This window comes from Callorhinus ursinus, unplaced genomic scaffold, assembly GCF_003265705.2.
Source record: "Callorhinus ursinus isolate GAN/ISIS: 27379988/994484 unplaced genomic scaffold, GSC_fseal_2.0 scaffold48, whole genome shotgun sequence".
NCBI classification, from domain to species: Eukaryota; Metazoa; Chordata; class Mammalia; order Carnivora; family Otariidae; genus Callorhinus; species Callorhinus ursinus.
The window spans coordinates 5,681,221-5,696,592 of NW_027397110.1; the positions used below are offsets into that span (position 1 = coordinate 5,681,221).

Consider the following 15,372-nt stretch of genomic DNA (forward strand, 5'->3'; position numbering starts at 1 on the left):
TTTCCCCAATTCTAGTCCTCGCACCTCTGATCAGTGAAAATCAGACCTCCCCAAGGAAGGGCATCAGGCAGGGCCCCCACTGTCCCTGAAGACCATACTCGCGGTGGAGAGGGCTCTTACCCTTGGAAGTACTTCTTTCTGGTACTACTTTCACTGGAGTCACTTCATGTTGAGATTTTTTTTTTTTAAAGACGGAGAGTGTGAGTGGGGGGAGGAAGGACGGAGAGGGAGAAGCAGACTCTCTGCGGAGCAGGGAGCCCCATGCGGGGCTCAATCCCAGGACCCCGGGATCACGACCTGAGCCGAAGCCAGACGCCCAACAGACCGAGCCACCCAGGCGCCCGTGTTGAGAATTCCTTAAAGTGCAGATTTGTTAAGAGTTGGACGTCTAGAGTCAACCAGGAGTTACAGCCACAGTATTAATCGTACCAAAGTTCTACAGAACCACACAAAACAAGTCCAAAAGGTAAAACTTGAGATGCTGGTGGTGAAATTTAGAAAGATTCTCAGTGATGATCCGTGGCCACATAAACACCCCCAGACGTGGTGGCCTCTTCCTGGAGAGGCACCAGAGATCCGCAGGGGCCGATGACAACATCAAAGTGCTCGGCACACACCCGAGCATCCCTGCCGATGGCCGGCCAAACCCTCCTGGGCTGTATGAATGACCTTGTCTTGCATCCCTTACGGCCAGTCTGCTACAGAGGGAAGCAAATGCCCAGATTTAGGATTTCAAGGGCAGGAAGGAGCGCAGACCAGAAGGACTTGACAATCCATGAGGTATGGATTTTCCTATTAAACCAACATGGACATTGTCAGAAGCCTGACGTTCCTAGTGGATGCCAAACCTCAGATAAGAGAATGCGGTCTACTTACGAAGAACGGGGGCGGGCGGGGAGCATCACAAGAAAGCCAGCCAACACAATGGCCAAGTACATCTGTCTCTCATCCATTTTTGTGGCCGGCGGGGGGGGAAGTATGTGGGATATTGCCAGAGATGAACGAAGCCACAAGCGAATGCAAGGGACAAAAGCCTGCATGAGGATCCCAGAAGTCTCAGGTGCACTTAAGTGCTAAGTACAGCACATCTGGGGGGCACACGGGGGGCCTGTGATGACACTTCAGTGCCCCTCCCCCCCAGACCATCTTGGAGAACTTCAGAAATAATAAAAAGGGTACTCAAAGCGTCCCCCATCGGAGCCTCTGCTCTGGGGAGCATCAGAGAATCCGCATGAGGAGCTGGCCGAGGTGCACAGGCTTCCAGCAGAGCGTCATCCGCCCGTCATCCAGCTCCAGAGGAGGTGGTGACAGCCCCTGCGAGAGAGCCGCCCCTTCTCCCAGCTGAATGCGGTCAGCTGTCTCTCCCGGAGCTTTCCTACCATTGTAACTGCGTCCTGTCTGAATGTGAGGAACAGGCAAGGGGGTGAGGAGCAGGCAAGGGGGCGGGGAGCGCCCAGCAGAACACCCGGCCTGCCCAAATGACAGAGCGAAGCAACACTCTTGCCTGTGTGAGTGATCGACAACCAAAACCAAAACAAGCCGCCAAAGGCCGGCAGGTGCCAGCACCCCGGTGCCAGGCGGCCCGGAATGTGGGAGCATGAAGCTGGAGCCAAGGTGTCACCCCAGCAGGAGGCTGCCTGCGCGACAGGCCTCTGCCAGCCTCCCCCTCCCCAGCAGCTGCCTGCAGAGGACCTGGACAACCCAATTCGAACCTGGGGGTGACACCTCCAAACCTGGGCAGGCCTGGGCCAATGAAGGGCTGCGGTCTCCGGGGCCAGGACACAGGCCCTACTGCCAACTGGTGTTTACAGGGCTGCCCCTGGTGGAGTGAGGCTGGCATGAGTCCCAGCACCCGAGGGGCAGGTCAGGCAGTGTCCCCAGCTCCGGGCCCAGCCCCATCCGGGCCGAGGCCAGCTGAGGGCCCTGAGGTGCCAGCCCAGGCCGACTGCGGGCCCACACCCTGCACTAAGCTTCCTGGAGGCTGAGAGAGTGGATGGGACCGAGCTCTGGGCCTGCTGCCCGCCTGTCCTAGCAGCAACAGAGCCAGGGTGTGGGCTCCGGGTCGAACCTGGGCGGCTCCAGTCCGGGGCAGGCCACCTCACCTCTTGGAGGGTCTTGGGAGGGACCCGAGAAGTACAGGTAAGCGCTGACCTGGTCCAGCCTCATCTGGAGGATGCAGCCCAGGCATATCCAGCAGTAGGATGAGTGCCCCCCTTCCCCGTGGCCAGGAGTCCCACCCAAGTAAAAAGGCCACTGCCAGGAGGTTAAAACTTTTATTTGGCTTCTAACCTTCCGTGTTCCGAGAGCATGCTTGGGGCAGTGCAGAAAGCGCAGGACGCCGTTTCTGGGATAGAGGCTCGGCCTGGGGCACTTCTGAAGCTGGTGGTGACCCCCGGGGCTGAGACCCAGACAGACCTGCAGGCCAGGCGGCCATGGAAGTATAAGGGCCACCACCCTGGGCAGCACCTGATCGGCAGCAGCTGTGGTCCTCAGAGGACGGGGCTCTTTCATTCGGCGAGCCGACGGCCACCACGCCAGCCTTGGTTGTCCCGCCATACACAGTAGTTGAGTGTGGCTGCAAAGGCCAGCCAGGCCAGGTACGGGTAGAGCAGGCGGGCGGCTGGTGGGCTCACCCCGTGCCAGGCCACAGCCGTGGCTCCTGCCAGCCCACCCGTCAGCAGGAGGTCCACCAGCGCCTGCAGAGACACAGGGGCGGGGACAGGGAGGCCTGAGACTCCTTGTACTCACCGGGTGCATGTCCCAGCTGGCCGCTCACGGGGTGCACTCAAGGGAACACTCTATTCCATCCCCAAGTGACCCCATCAAGTCCCTCCCTTGGTCTCTGCCTCAGTTTCCCCTCTGTAAAACGGGAACAATCACCCCGGCCTGATCCATGCCGTATGAGGGATGCACGGCACCAGGTGTCATGTTTTCCTATATGATGGCCCCTCAACCAAGCCAGCAAGCCCGTCTGGTTCCGTGAGAACCCTGCAAACTTCCTTCATCAGAGGAGAAGCAGCTGGGGGCTCCATGGGAGGCTGCTGGTCCCCTAAAAGCTTCTGAGAGATGCTGACCACGAGCCGTGTGCCATCCCTGCCCCCGGATCTTTAGACCCTCACCCCATCTAGGATGTGATGCCCTCTGTCCCCCAAGGAAGGGGCCGCTCCTCCACAGGCCATCTCCAGGGACCAAGAAGACTGGCCAAGGCCACACTTACCCAACCCATTTGTCGGCTGCCAAAGAAGAGGGGAGGCCATGCCCAGTTCAAGGCCAGCTGCCCGGCATAGAGACCCAGGGGAACCACAGCCTCCTCCGAGAAGCCCCCCAGCTCTTTCCAGACCATGTAGGAGCCATACCTGAAACAGAGGCCACCTAGTCAGGGCACGAGCAGGGAAGAGACCATGTTCACCTACGGGACGACACAGTGGTGGCTCAGGCATGTTCTGCCACCGACTGTTCTGTGACCTCAGGGAACTTGCTTGACTTCTCTGGGCCTTCACTGCTCCCAGGATTGCTGTGCGGATTTGAGTTAACACCCAGGCGGTGCTTAGGTCAGTGCCTGGCACGTGGGACACTCAGTAAATATCTACCGTTATTGTCATCGGGGCCTGGAGAGGAAAGCATACGAGTGAGGAACAGGCTCCTCACCTAGCCAGGGGCGCCCACACAGAAGACAGGACATTTCGGTTGGGCCTTTGAGGGCGAGTAGGAGTTTGCTAGGGGGAGAAAACAAGCATCTGCACACACTTAGGAGCAGGTGTGAGCCCCTGAATCAGCCTGTGGGCCTGGAGGTTGAGGTCTGGGGGGGGCAGCAGAGAGGTGAGGCTAAAGAGGCAGATGGGAACCTGGTCATGGGGGTTCTTAGAACCGCGAGGGCAGCAGTAACACCACTAACAGGAACAGCTAGTGTCCCCCAGCACTTACACATGCAGGCACTGCTCTGGCTCTTTCCAAGTATCAGCTCATTTCATCTTCATGATAATGCTGTGAGGTGGGCAGTATTATCACCCCTGTGTTACAGGTGGGGAAACTGAGGCACAGAGCGGCTAAGTGACTCAGATCTCTTGGCAGGCAACCGGTAGGTAAAGGCAGGATTTGAACCCAGGTGGCCAGGGCCAGAGCCCAAGCTCTTCACTCCATGAGAGATTTGACCTTATCAGGGTCACAGGGAGCCTCTGCAGGGTCCCACGAAAGAGAGACCAGGGTCACATGTGGGCTTTATCAGGATCTCACTGGTGGAGGAAAGCCAAGAGGGAGCCGGCAGGCCTGGAGGCTGGAGCAAGGAGAGGCAGAAACAGTGGTGCCTGGGCTGGGATCGGGCAGGAGAGAGCAGGACACAGGAAGAGCTGGGAGCCTGGCGGGGCAGGGCCCGGGCCCGGGACTGGCTGGGGGTGGTGCCCACGAGACACCCAGGTTGTACAGACTGTCTTATTCCCATCAGAACCCGGGGGCATCCAGCCTGGCTTCTGCTACCTGCTCCCTGGGCGCCTGGCATCTGCAGCCCCACCCAGTACTGGGCTGGCATAGACCCAGGATGCAGGGAACCTTCCAGAAGGAGGGCAGGGAGCTGGATGCAGTTCCCACTGGGGCCACCAGGGGGTGCCCTCCCCCGCCCAGCTCTTCCTTTCCTCTGGGGCAATCGCAGGGGTGTAGTCCCAAGGCTTCCTGCCGGAGGCCCCTTGTCAAATGGGTGGTCTTGAAAATTAACCAAGATCCTGGCACTGAGCGGATGCTCAACGAGTGGTAGCTACGAGAATTGTTACTGTTGCTGCCAGTATTGGTCTTGGAGGCTGCCCAGGTCTGAACTTGACACGCGGAGCCCGCCTCCCCCTGGAGTTGCGAAAACAGCCAGGGTGCCCCCGCCGGGCTCCGGCCCGCCCCTCCCCCTTCCCGGAGGCCCCGGAGGAGGTGGTTCAGCCCGGAAACGCCTGCTTCCCCAGGAGCACGTGGAGGAGACGCTCTGTCCTGGGGCCTCGAGAGGGGGAGGATGGCCCAGCCCACTTACCCCATGGCCGAGTAGAGGGTGCCCCAGATGGGGCCCAGTGCCCAGCGGGGCGGGTGCCACGTGGGCTTCTGCAGGCTGGCGTACCAGCGGAGGCCCTCCCCACGGACGTAGTATGAGCCTAGGAAGCCCCCCAGGCTGGGCACCAGGGTGAAGCCCACGGCGGGCACCCAAGTTGGGGCCATCGCTGCTGCGGTCACTGCTGCTCTGGAAGGTTCTGCAAGAGAAGACAGGGGTGGGGTAGGGGGGCACTCCAGAACTGGGGTGAGCCTTCCCCAAGCACTGGGCAGGGAGGGGCTGGGTTCACCCCGGCAGCCCCTGCCAGCCCATGCCATGGCTCCAGGGAGCACATTTCCACCCAAAAACTCCTGCACCCCCCCCCCCGCCACCCGAGGCTGCCCGGACTGGCCGGAGCCTCTGGGCGGCCCTGCCCCCAGAATTGGTCCCGCCTCAGCTCCTGCCCCAGCTGCCAGCGTCCTGTACTCTCTCTCACCCTCACCCTTGACCTTAGGTCTCCTGTCAAGTGACCCCTCTTCTGATTCAAGGCCAGTTTGTGTCCCCTCCACCCGGACGGCTTCCTGGCCCTTCCTCCCCAGGCCAACTGACAGCCCGGCGCTCTGAGAGGCCTGCATCGGTCCACACCCCGTGCTTTATGTTCTACTACTTCTCATTCCCTCTCTCACCATTCATTCACTCATTCACTCATTCATTCATTCACTCATTCATTCATTCACTCATTCAATAACTGGTATCACACAGAGCTTGGCTCAAATCCTGGCTCCCCACTACGTCACTGTGACCTCAGGCAAATCACTTCAACTCTCTGGGCCTCAGTTTCCCCCTCTGTAGAATGGGATATCAACACTGCCTGCCTGGGCCCAGCCCAGTGGGGAGCATCCAGTTATTTTACCACCACCCTACAAGCCCACCCTCAAATCACCTTCCCTTCCCTCTGTGTCAGAGAGGGAAAGCTGCCTGCCTGGAATTACACAGCACCCTGGGGCCAAGCTCTGCCCAGTCAAAAAGCTGCTCCCACCCTGACACCCGGGATCACGGAGGTGGTGGGTGGGAAAGAACAGGAGTTAGCAAGAGTTCAAGGCTAGTGAGGGCCTGTCAGCCACCCTGAGAGTCTGGCAGGGCTCAGGGCAGGGAAGGTCTCTGTGTCAGGCCTGGGTGCTGCCACCCCAAGGGCTGGGGACCCAGTCATCAGGTCTGTCCATTGTGCTCATCAACTATGTCCCCTTCCCCAGCGGCCCCAAGGTCTGCTCGAGGACCTACTAGGCACCCAGCAGTGGGTACGGCCCCCAGCAGGCTGAATTGCTCGTTGGGGCTGAGAGTCCAGAGTGACGGCAAGGGGGTGGGGAGTCCCTGGCTGGTCATCTCAGGCCAACTTCTGACTGGACCTGCTGTGGGACCCTCAGCCCATGAGCACCCCAACTGGGACTCAGTTTCCCCACCATAAAATGAGGGGGCTGGGCTCCCACTGCCACACTCTGATCCTAACTGCAGAACCTGGAGGTGTTTGTTTGCTCGAGATAAGAAGCCATCCAGACTTGAGTTCAGCAAACCCGCAGCTTGACCAGCTAGGGTAGGGGCTGGGGACCCAGGGTAGACGGAACAGGAGAGTCCCTGCGAGGGGCACAGACAGAAAGGGTACCCCCGACCCGGGATCAAGGAAAAGATGGTCCCGGCAGGGTGGCGAGCAGTTCCTGCACGGGGACACAGGAAGGGAGAGCAGTCAGGGAATGACAGGCAAGGGTGAGCTGAGGGCGTCGCCTGCCTGCGGGGGAGCAGATGCAGGGAAAAGGCTGTGCTCGCTCTGGAGGCCCTGGGGAGCTATCAAGGGCCTCAGAGCAAAGGGTGAAGGCTGCCCTGGGGAGAGGGGGGAGCTGCCAGCATGGGGCTCCGTGAAGCCCCATGAGATGTAGAAGCAACCTTCATGCCCAACAAGCGGGGACCATAAAGGCCTGGTCGACCCCCAAATCCAGCTTTTGAGGACTCTAATAATGTGAAAATTGTTCTCAACATAACGTTAAGCGAAGAAAGAGGAATATAAAGTCGACTAGAGAATGATCCCAATTAAAAAAAAAAACAAAACAAAAAAACTGGGGCACCTGGGTGGCTCAGTCGTTAAGCGTCTGCCTTCGGCTCAGGTCTGGATCCCAGGGTCCTGGGATCGAGCCCCACATCGGGCTCCCTGCTCGGCGGGAAGCCCGCTTCTCCCTCTCCCTCTCCCCCTGCTTGTGTTCCCTCTCTCGCTGTGTCTCTCTCTGTCAAATAAATAAAATCTTAAAAAAAAAAAAAAAAAACAGATGACCCAGGCATTTTATTTTATTTTTTTTAAGATTTTATTTCTTTATTTGAGAGAGAGAGAATGAGAGACAGAGAGCATGAAAGGGAAGAGGGTCAGAGGGAGAAGCAGACTCCCCACTGAGCAGGGAGCCCGATGCGGGACTCGATCCCGGGACTCCAGGATCACCACCCGAGCCGAAGGCAGTCGCTTAACCACCTGAGTCACCCAGGCGCCCCGACACAGGCATTTTAAAAACTAAAGATTCACGAAGGTGTTATAATCTCAGCCATCATAATCACAGAGCTAACGTTGCTGGGCAATGGCTATATGCCCACCACCCATCCATCCTTGCCCTGCGGGGAACTGCCCCATCTTATCCCATCAGCCAGTGAAGACCGGAGGCCGGGAGCTTGGAGGCATCGGCCCAGGGCCCCTCCGCAAGTGGGCAGCTGGGGATTCTAAGGGCTGCCCTTGGTGGGATTTATGATGCTATGTTCCTTCCGTCTTTATCGTTTTCCAAAATGTCTATAATGAGCATCACTTAATTTTATTTATTTATTATTTTTTAAGATCTTATTTACTAATTTGACAGAGAGAGACACAGCGAGAGAGGGAACACAAGCAGGGGGAGGGGGAGAGGGAGAAGCAGGCTTCCCGCAGAGCAGGGAGCCCGATGCGGGGCTCGATCCCAGGACCCTGGGATCATGACCTGAGCCGAAGGCAGCCGCTTAAGGACTGAGCCACCCAGGCGCCCCTCCCTACTACTTTTGTACCTTTTCTGTACGTCTAGGATTAGTTCAAAATAGAACATTAAAAAAGAAGTATCCTGGTTTGGCTAACAGTTCGCACTGTCCCTTACTTCTGCCCTGACCCCAGCCCCAGCCCCCGCTCCCCCTGCCCCCAGGGCCCTCAGAGCCTCCCACTTCCACCACATCACTCCTGCTCTGAGATTGTCAGTGGGGTTCCGTCCCCGGGGTTTTCTTCTACTTTTTTTAAACTGAGGTAAAATTTGCATAACATAAAATTTACCATTTAGAGTGCATGATTCAGTGACATTCAGTACACTTCCAATATCAAGTTCCAAAACACTTTTGTCACCCCAAATGAACACCTGTACCCACTGCAGTCACGCCTTGTCCCTCCCTCCCCAAGCCCCTGGTAAGCAGCAATCTGCCCTCTGTCTCTGTGGATTTACCTTTTCTGGACATTTCATGTAAATGGAATTATACAATACGGGGCCTTTGGGGTCTGGCTTCTGTCACGGAACATGTTTCTGAAATTCACTCACATTGCACCACCTGCCCATACTTCTCTGCAAGGTTCTGTGGGCACGGGCACTCCTGTCCCCCTGCCACAGCACCCAGCCCGTGCCCAGGAAATGCCACACAGGACTTGCCCACGGTGCCCGCCGAGTGGGCCCTAGAGCCCATCAACCAAGCCCCCTGCTGTACAGAACAAACCACGGCCCCAAGAGGGTGGTGGCTTCCCTAAGGCCTCAGTGACAGAGTAGGGTCTGAGCCTTGTGTTCCTGCCCCCACTCCCGCTGCCCCTTCCAGAGCCTGGCTGTGTTTAATATTTCACTGGGCCTTGGGGATCAGAGAGTTTGCCCAGCTCGAAGGTCAGACCAGAAAGGCCAGATAGAAACAGCCCAGACAGGGAGCTTCCTGTGGCCTCTGGGGGACTGTCCAGCTCCTGAATCACCCGACTGGGGGACCCACCAGGCTGAGTCACACTCGGCTGGGCTGGGCTGGGCTAGCCCAGGCAGGCCTGAGAGAGATGTGCTCTGGGATGGGGTCCCAGGGAGGGCTGGGGAAGGTCAGGGAGCACCCATGACTGGGAAAAGACTTGGGATGCAAGTAGAAGGGCAAAGCCACCCACACACCCTTTACTTCCATCAACATCAGACAGTGACTAAGAACCCAAATGTTGGCTTGCCTCCAGTTTGTTCTGTAATCCCAGGCCAAAGCTCCTCTCTGGGTCTCAGTTTCCCTTACATCAGTATCATCAGGGTATAACCTGTCCTGCCTGCTTCATGGGGTCATCGGGAGGCTCAAGTGAGGACCAGACAAGTGAGGGGCTGTGGCTGTCAGGGCTGGGGCCACTCGCCCCATTTCCTCTGGGGGAAGAAGCGGCCCTGTGGCATAGACCCAAGGCTGAAAGACATCAGCCAGTCAGGCACTGGATGCTAAGTGAGGCAAAAGTCTTCACACACAGCTCCACCCTCGGGCCTGGGGCCACTCAGGGCCAAGCAATTCTGGAACAGAGGCCAAGCAGGGCCAAAGGCTCAGGACCTGGGATCAGGAGAAGGTTCTAGGCCTCTGGGGTGGTGCTTGGTGGCTCACCCTGATGCTCATACTTGACTTACCCTTCACAGCAGCTGCAGGGACAGTGACCAGCTGCTTCTCTCTGGGGGCCTCACCCAGGAGCCACGCCCTCCTGGCCTCCACGGTGGACATTACTATTCCCACCGTCCAGATAAGGAAACTGAGGCACAGGGAATCCCAGGATTTTCCAGATCTGTATGACTCTGAGGCCCAGAGCACCCCCATCCCTGAGCGGGGAGTCTGCTGGCCTCAGCTCTGGGCCACACGGCCATTTACCTTGATACCTGTGTCACCTCCTTCCCTCAGCCTCCTTCTCATTCCCACATGGCACTTAAGGCCTGCCCAGAGGGCCGAGGGGGCTCCCACCCTACCTCAGCGGTCACACCCTCTGCCCAGTGTCAGAAGATTCTTTCAGGGCCAGCATGCTCACTCCCTCCAGCCCCAGCACCAGCGTCCCAGCCCCCACGGGGCATCAGACCCCTTCTCAGCTAGGGGCAGCAGTAATAGGACCTGAATCCCCCCTGTCCCCCCAAGGGTGGGACTCAGGACCTCCTGTCCTTAAGGAGCTTAGCTCCTGCTCCCCGCCAAAAGACTCCAGACCCGTTTCTGGCCCTAAGATCTCACCTGCCAGGCCTCTTGCCCCCATCTGTGAAGCGGGGGCTCAGCTAGTGAGTCTCTGGGGCATCCTCGTTTCCCGAGGCCTCCCTAGAGAACGTGGCAGAAACTGCCCCCCCGACAGAACAAAGAGTTTGTTTCTCCAATTCTCTCCTCCACCCCCGCTGTACCCCAGCCCTCCTAGGCCTTCTCTCTCACCCAAGCCCCCCGCTGTCCCGGGACGGGTGTTAAGGCCCCTTTCTTTTTTAAAATGACTCACAGCTAATCCTCCCCATTACAACCTCTGTGAATCTTTTTCATTATGCAAGTACCCAGTACAACTGCCAATAGGTCAGGAGGGATCCATATCCAGCTGGTAACCGGGAGGTCTGGGACGGGGTTGGGCTGGGAGTGACAAGGGGGAATTTGCTCCGTGGAGAATGACTACTTTTTTAAACACAAAGAGCATATTCAGACACGGCTTGCACAAACAAAAATAAATAAAAAAAAATACAAAAAAAAAAAAAAAAAAAAAACACAGATTCCAAAACAAAATAATGAAAATGTAAAAGTGTATATAGTAAAAAGGAGGCTCCCTCCCTTGGAGCCCAAGCCCCTCACCTCACCCCTGAGCAACCCATGGCCAACGGTTTCTGGCTGCTCCGGCCAGCTACTATTCAGTCACTGACACAGAGGGTACAGAGGACGGAGCAGGGCCTTGAACCATATGGCTCCCCAGCTGTATCACTATGTGACCCTGGACACAGGCTCCTGGGTGAGCCTCAGTTTCCCTCAGTACAAAGGCTCCCCTCTGAGCCTCCCTTTGGGTGTGCTGCGCAGCCATCTGGAAACAGAAGGAGGCAGGCTTCCCCCCCCCCCCCCCCCCCCCCCCCCCTGAAAAGGCTTGCTATCCCCCCACCCCCCGCTCCCTGGGTCCTTTCAAGGCAGCGGACAAACGCCCTCGCTCCATGAGGCAGATATCCGCCCCTGCTGCCCTGCAGGGCTCCCCACTTCACCCCCACAGAGGCACCGGAGGCTCGAGGCCCACATTCTGCCAGCTAAGTCTTTCGGTCAACGGCCTGCTGCGTGCCAGGCACCCTGGTGCCCTTCTTGTACACCAGCCCCCTCTGGCATCCTCGCCAAGCCCCATGACCCTTTGGGATCAGCCCCAGTCAACCGTCCCTAGGGGAGGCCCCAGCCCAGCCTCCCTGCCATTCACTGTAGAGCACATGGCTGGCACCGGGTCCCGCCGCGCACTAGCAGGCCAGCCAGGCTCCCAGGCCAGGTCCGGCCAGCGGGGTGGACCCCAGAACTCTGCAGTGTGTTCACAGCTGGAAGCCCCACCACTCCTACCGCTGCAGGAGGGGCAACGGACAGGCAGGTCCCAGGCGATCTTCTGCCCACACCAGACCCCTGTCCAGGCGACAGCGCACCTGAGCACTGAACTGGGACTCTTGGGACCCTGTTCTAAGATCCTCTGGGGCCTTAACTGTCTGTGTGCAAATAACCTCCCCAGGTGGTCTGGGTTTCCCCGCCTAGAAATGAAGAGTCTCAAGTGGACCAGGAGCCTGAAGTCTCCCGGGCACTTTGTGATCCTCTCGGTACCCCGCTCAGCCACTCCCGCCCTCCCCCTGACCCCCCTCCCCCATCCGGCTTGCTCATCTGCGGAATGGGCGGGAGCCGGGAGTGGCGGGTCCCTCTCAGCGGCTCGGCTTCCCGCCAGACCCAAGTGGAGGGGGCGGGGCGCGGAGAGGGGCGGGGCACGGAGGGGCCGGGGGTGGGGCGGGGCGGGGCGGGGCGGAGCGGGGCCCGATTGCTCCGATTCCCCCCCTTCCGGGCTCCCGCTCGTCGCTGGATTCCCGCCGCACAGGACCCCCGACCGCGGAGGTCAGGGCCCCGGCAGCCCACCGCCCGGTAGCCGAGCCCCCTCGTGCTGCCCCCCGGTCGCCCCCTGGGGTCCCCGCCCCGCAGCTCCGGCCTGCCCCCTCCTGCCTCAGTTTGCCTTCGGGCCCCGCGCCGGCGGGCGGGCGCTGTCGGGGGTCGCACCTGCGCGGGGCCACCCCGCCCGCTGCCCGCTCGGCGCCAGGTCCCCACTCACCAGCGATGAGGACGCGCTCCGGGGAGGCACTGCGCGGTGCGAGGTGGTGGCCTAGGTCCCCCGCCCGCCCCGCCCCGGCCGCGAGGCCCCGCCCGGCCCCGGCCCCGCCCGGCTTGGCTGGAAGCCGCGGCCGCCGGAGAGCTCGCTCCTCGCCTCCTCCCCTCTGCCTCCGCCTCCCGCCCTCTGCCTCCGCCTCCCCCCCCTCTGCCTCCGCCTCCCCGGCCGCGAGCGTCTCTGTCGGCCCTGGTCCTTCCCGTGGCCACCGTCCCGGCTGTGTCGCTGTCAGGTCGCTGCTCTTCCTGAGCCTCACCTTTCCCGTTTGTAAAATGGGGCAACAGGGACCGACTTCAAAGAGGAGAATTACGTCGCCTGATAGCAAAGCCCTGAACACCCTCCCATACGGTAGCCCTGGCCCCCCATCGCCGGAGGAGCACCCTAGTACCTTTAAGCGGTGCCCCGGGCACGAGGAAGGCCGGACTCTGAGTCCTGGCTCAGAGACTTTGTGACTGTTCTCTTGCCTCCATCTCCTCATCTGTAAAATGGGCACAACAGCGTGGACCTAATGAGGATACCACAGGGTAATGTAGGCAGGGCGCCCTGCAGACGCTTGGCACTCAGTGAGTGGAGACTGCAACCATCAGAGCCCCAAGCTGGCCTCCAGTTGGCCAGAGGCACCCTGATGGGCCCAGCATGTCCAGCCCCAGGCCTTGGACACCTCAGCTCATCTGCGGGTGATGCCTTTTTTTTTTTTTTTTTAAGATTTTATTTATTTATTTAATTGACAGAGACAGCGAGAGAGGGAACACAAGCAGGGGCAGAGGGAGAGGGAGAAGCAGGCTTCCCGCGGAGCAGGGAGCCCGATACGGGGCTCGATCCCAGGACCCTGGGACCATGACCTGAGCCGAAGGCAGTCGCTTAACCAGGCGTCCCTGCGGGTATTGCTTTATCGCTGCAGCCCGGGGCCTGTCCTGGCCCCCTTGGGCTGACTTGGCCAGTCAGGGCCCCTCAGCCTGCAGGAGCCAAAGTGGCCCAAACTGGTCCTGGGGAATCACGCGAACTACAGCTTCTTGTCCCCAGCCATAGCGGCTTAGAGCCTCCTGGGCGGCAGTCCAAATAATTAGGCCGTGCCATGTTGGCCTTTGCCAGACCTTCCTCCTTCGACTGCTTTGATATAAAGACAAGTGTAATCCAGGCTGAGTTGTGTCTTCTTCTGATTTTAAAAGAAATTAAAATATTTCCCTGGGTCCCTCCACATATTGTGGCCCCAGGCACTGGGCCTGCCCGTCTTGATGACATGGGTCTGGCCACACCTCCCAGCAAGCTGCCCGCCCTCACCTTCTTCCTGCAAGGAGATGCCTGTGGCTTGGCCAAGTGGCACACTCACTTCCCCTGGAAGACCCGTGGGGAGGAGACAAGGCAGCTTTCCTCCAGCCTCACCCCTACTACACATGGCGCTCAAGGAAATTTCCGCCCCCAAAAATCTGCTGCATGCCAGGGCCAAAGGGAGGGGCTAAGAACAAACACAGCCCCCCCCCCCCCCCCCCCGAGAATCACACAGAACCCTGCGGTGGAGAGGGGGTTCACGGGAGGTCTGCGTGCAGATGCAGACATGGCAGTGCTGTGCCTGCTGGGCCTGGAAGCCCCCCGTTACTTCTGCCTCCCTCCTGTCCAACCCCACGGACCCCTCCGGAGCCTGGGCAGCGGTCACGGTCCCTCCTCTGAGCAGCAGCTGCAGCCCCTAGTTGGCCCCCAGCTCCCCTCTTGTTCTTTCCATTCCACTCCTCTGGAGTGGGCTGGACATGCCAGGGACCCTCCAAGGCTCCCACTGCTTAGGATCCAGTCCAAACTTTTCCCTGGCACTGGAGGCCCTGCCAAACTGGGGTCAAGCTAACTACCCCACCCTTTCCCACCTCTGTGCCCCTGTCGAGGGCACCCCCCACCCCGCCCCCACCCTGGGCATCTCCACATGTCCAAGTCCGGCTGCTCTCCAGTGTCATGCCAGCAAGCTCTTCCAGAACCCCAAGTCTGTGCCACCCCCATTCTAAGTGGGCAGTGACTTCTGAACTCCACAGCACGGAGCACGGAGCTTCTCTTGGGCATTTGGCATGTATACTGAGCCCCTCAGGGTGGTCAGCTCTGGGCCGAACCCTAGAGGATTCAACACAAGCAAAGCCCATCTGTAGGCTCAGTTGATCCCGGAAGGAGGCATGGAAACACCCTCCCAAGCCCCAGAGGATTAACCCCACCTCACAGGCTCAGAGAGGTGAAGGAACATCCTGAGGTCACACAGCTGGTCAGCGATGGAGTCAGGATTCCCATCCAGGCGCCCCCAGGATCTGCACTCTTAACCGGTGTGTCATTCAGCTTCCCAATTCCAAGTGTGATACAGTACATCCTTGTATTTTATTTATGTGTTTACTTTATTACATGAGTAATCCACATGTATTGCAAAGGAATTGGAAAACAGAGGGAAAAAATAAAGCGACCTATTCTCCCATCGCCTAGAGCAAAGCACAGTCCACATTTCGGTGAGTGTTTGCATGACTTTTTCTAAGCATATCACACCTTCCTTTACAAGAATGCCTTCATGCTACAAGTGGTTTTATAATTTTCCTCCCCTTACAATAAATCAGACGCCTCTTTCTACAGTAACAAACATTTGTCTACCTTGGTTTTCTTAATTGTGAAATGTTCCATACAAACAGAAATGTATATAAAACACTGTGTACACTTTAAAATAATAATGAAAAAACACCTGGGTGTCCACCCCCAGGTTAAGAAACAGGAGATTGCCAATGGCCCGGGGGTCTCCTGTATTCTCTCCGAATCCTCCCTTCACCCCAAGGTCACCTCTAACTTGACTTATGAGTTAAACATGACCTTGCTCTCCTTTAGAATTTTTTTTAACGGGGCACCTGGGTGGCTCAGTCGTTAAGCGTCTGCCTTCGGCTCAGGTCATGGTCCCGGGGTCCTGGGATCGAGCCCCGCATCGGGCTCCCTGCTCAGCGGGAAGCCTGCTTCTTCCTCTCCCACTCCCCCTGCTTGTGTTCTCTCTCTTGCT

General features: G+C 58.7%; 1 protein-coding gene across 1 annotated transcript; it reads right to left on the reverse strand.

Moving 5' to 3' along the window:
- Positions 1 to 2,259: 2,259 nt before the first annotated feature.
- Positions 2,260 to 12,388, reverse strand: TSPO (translocator protein). The gene is made up of 4 exons (XM_025881539.2): positions 12,312 to 12,388; positions 5,006 to 5,219; positions 3,218 to 3,356; positions 2,260 to 2,696 (listed from the first exon to the last, which is right to left on the reverse strand). Exons 2-4 carry the CDS (start codon positions 5,185 to 5,187, stop codon positions 2,508 to 2,510), a joined length of 510 nt encoding a protein of 169 aa, XP_025737324.1. The 5' UTR covers positions 5,188 to 5,219; positions 12,312 to 12,388; the 3' UTR covers positions 2,260 to 2,507.
- Between the last annotated feature and the right edge of the window lie 2,984 nt (positions 12,389 to 15,372).

Bases quoted from the DNA above. Each gene is read 5' to 3' on its own strand.
- TSPO (XM_025881539.2), bottom strand. From the start codon at position 5,187: ATGGCCCCAACTTGGGTGCCCGCCGTGGGCTTCACCCTGGTGCCCAGC. The intron at 3,357-5,005 runs GTAAGTGGGCTG...CCTCTGTTTCAG, and splicing joins ACCCTCTACTCGGCCATGGG to GTATGGCTCCTACATGGTCT. The intron at 2,697-3,217 runs GTAAGTGTGGCC...GTGTCTCTGCAG, and splicing joins GCAGCCGACAAATGGGTTGG to GCGCTGGTGGACCTCCTGCT.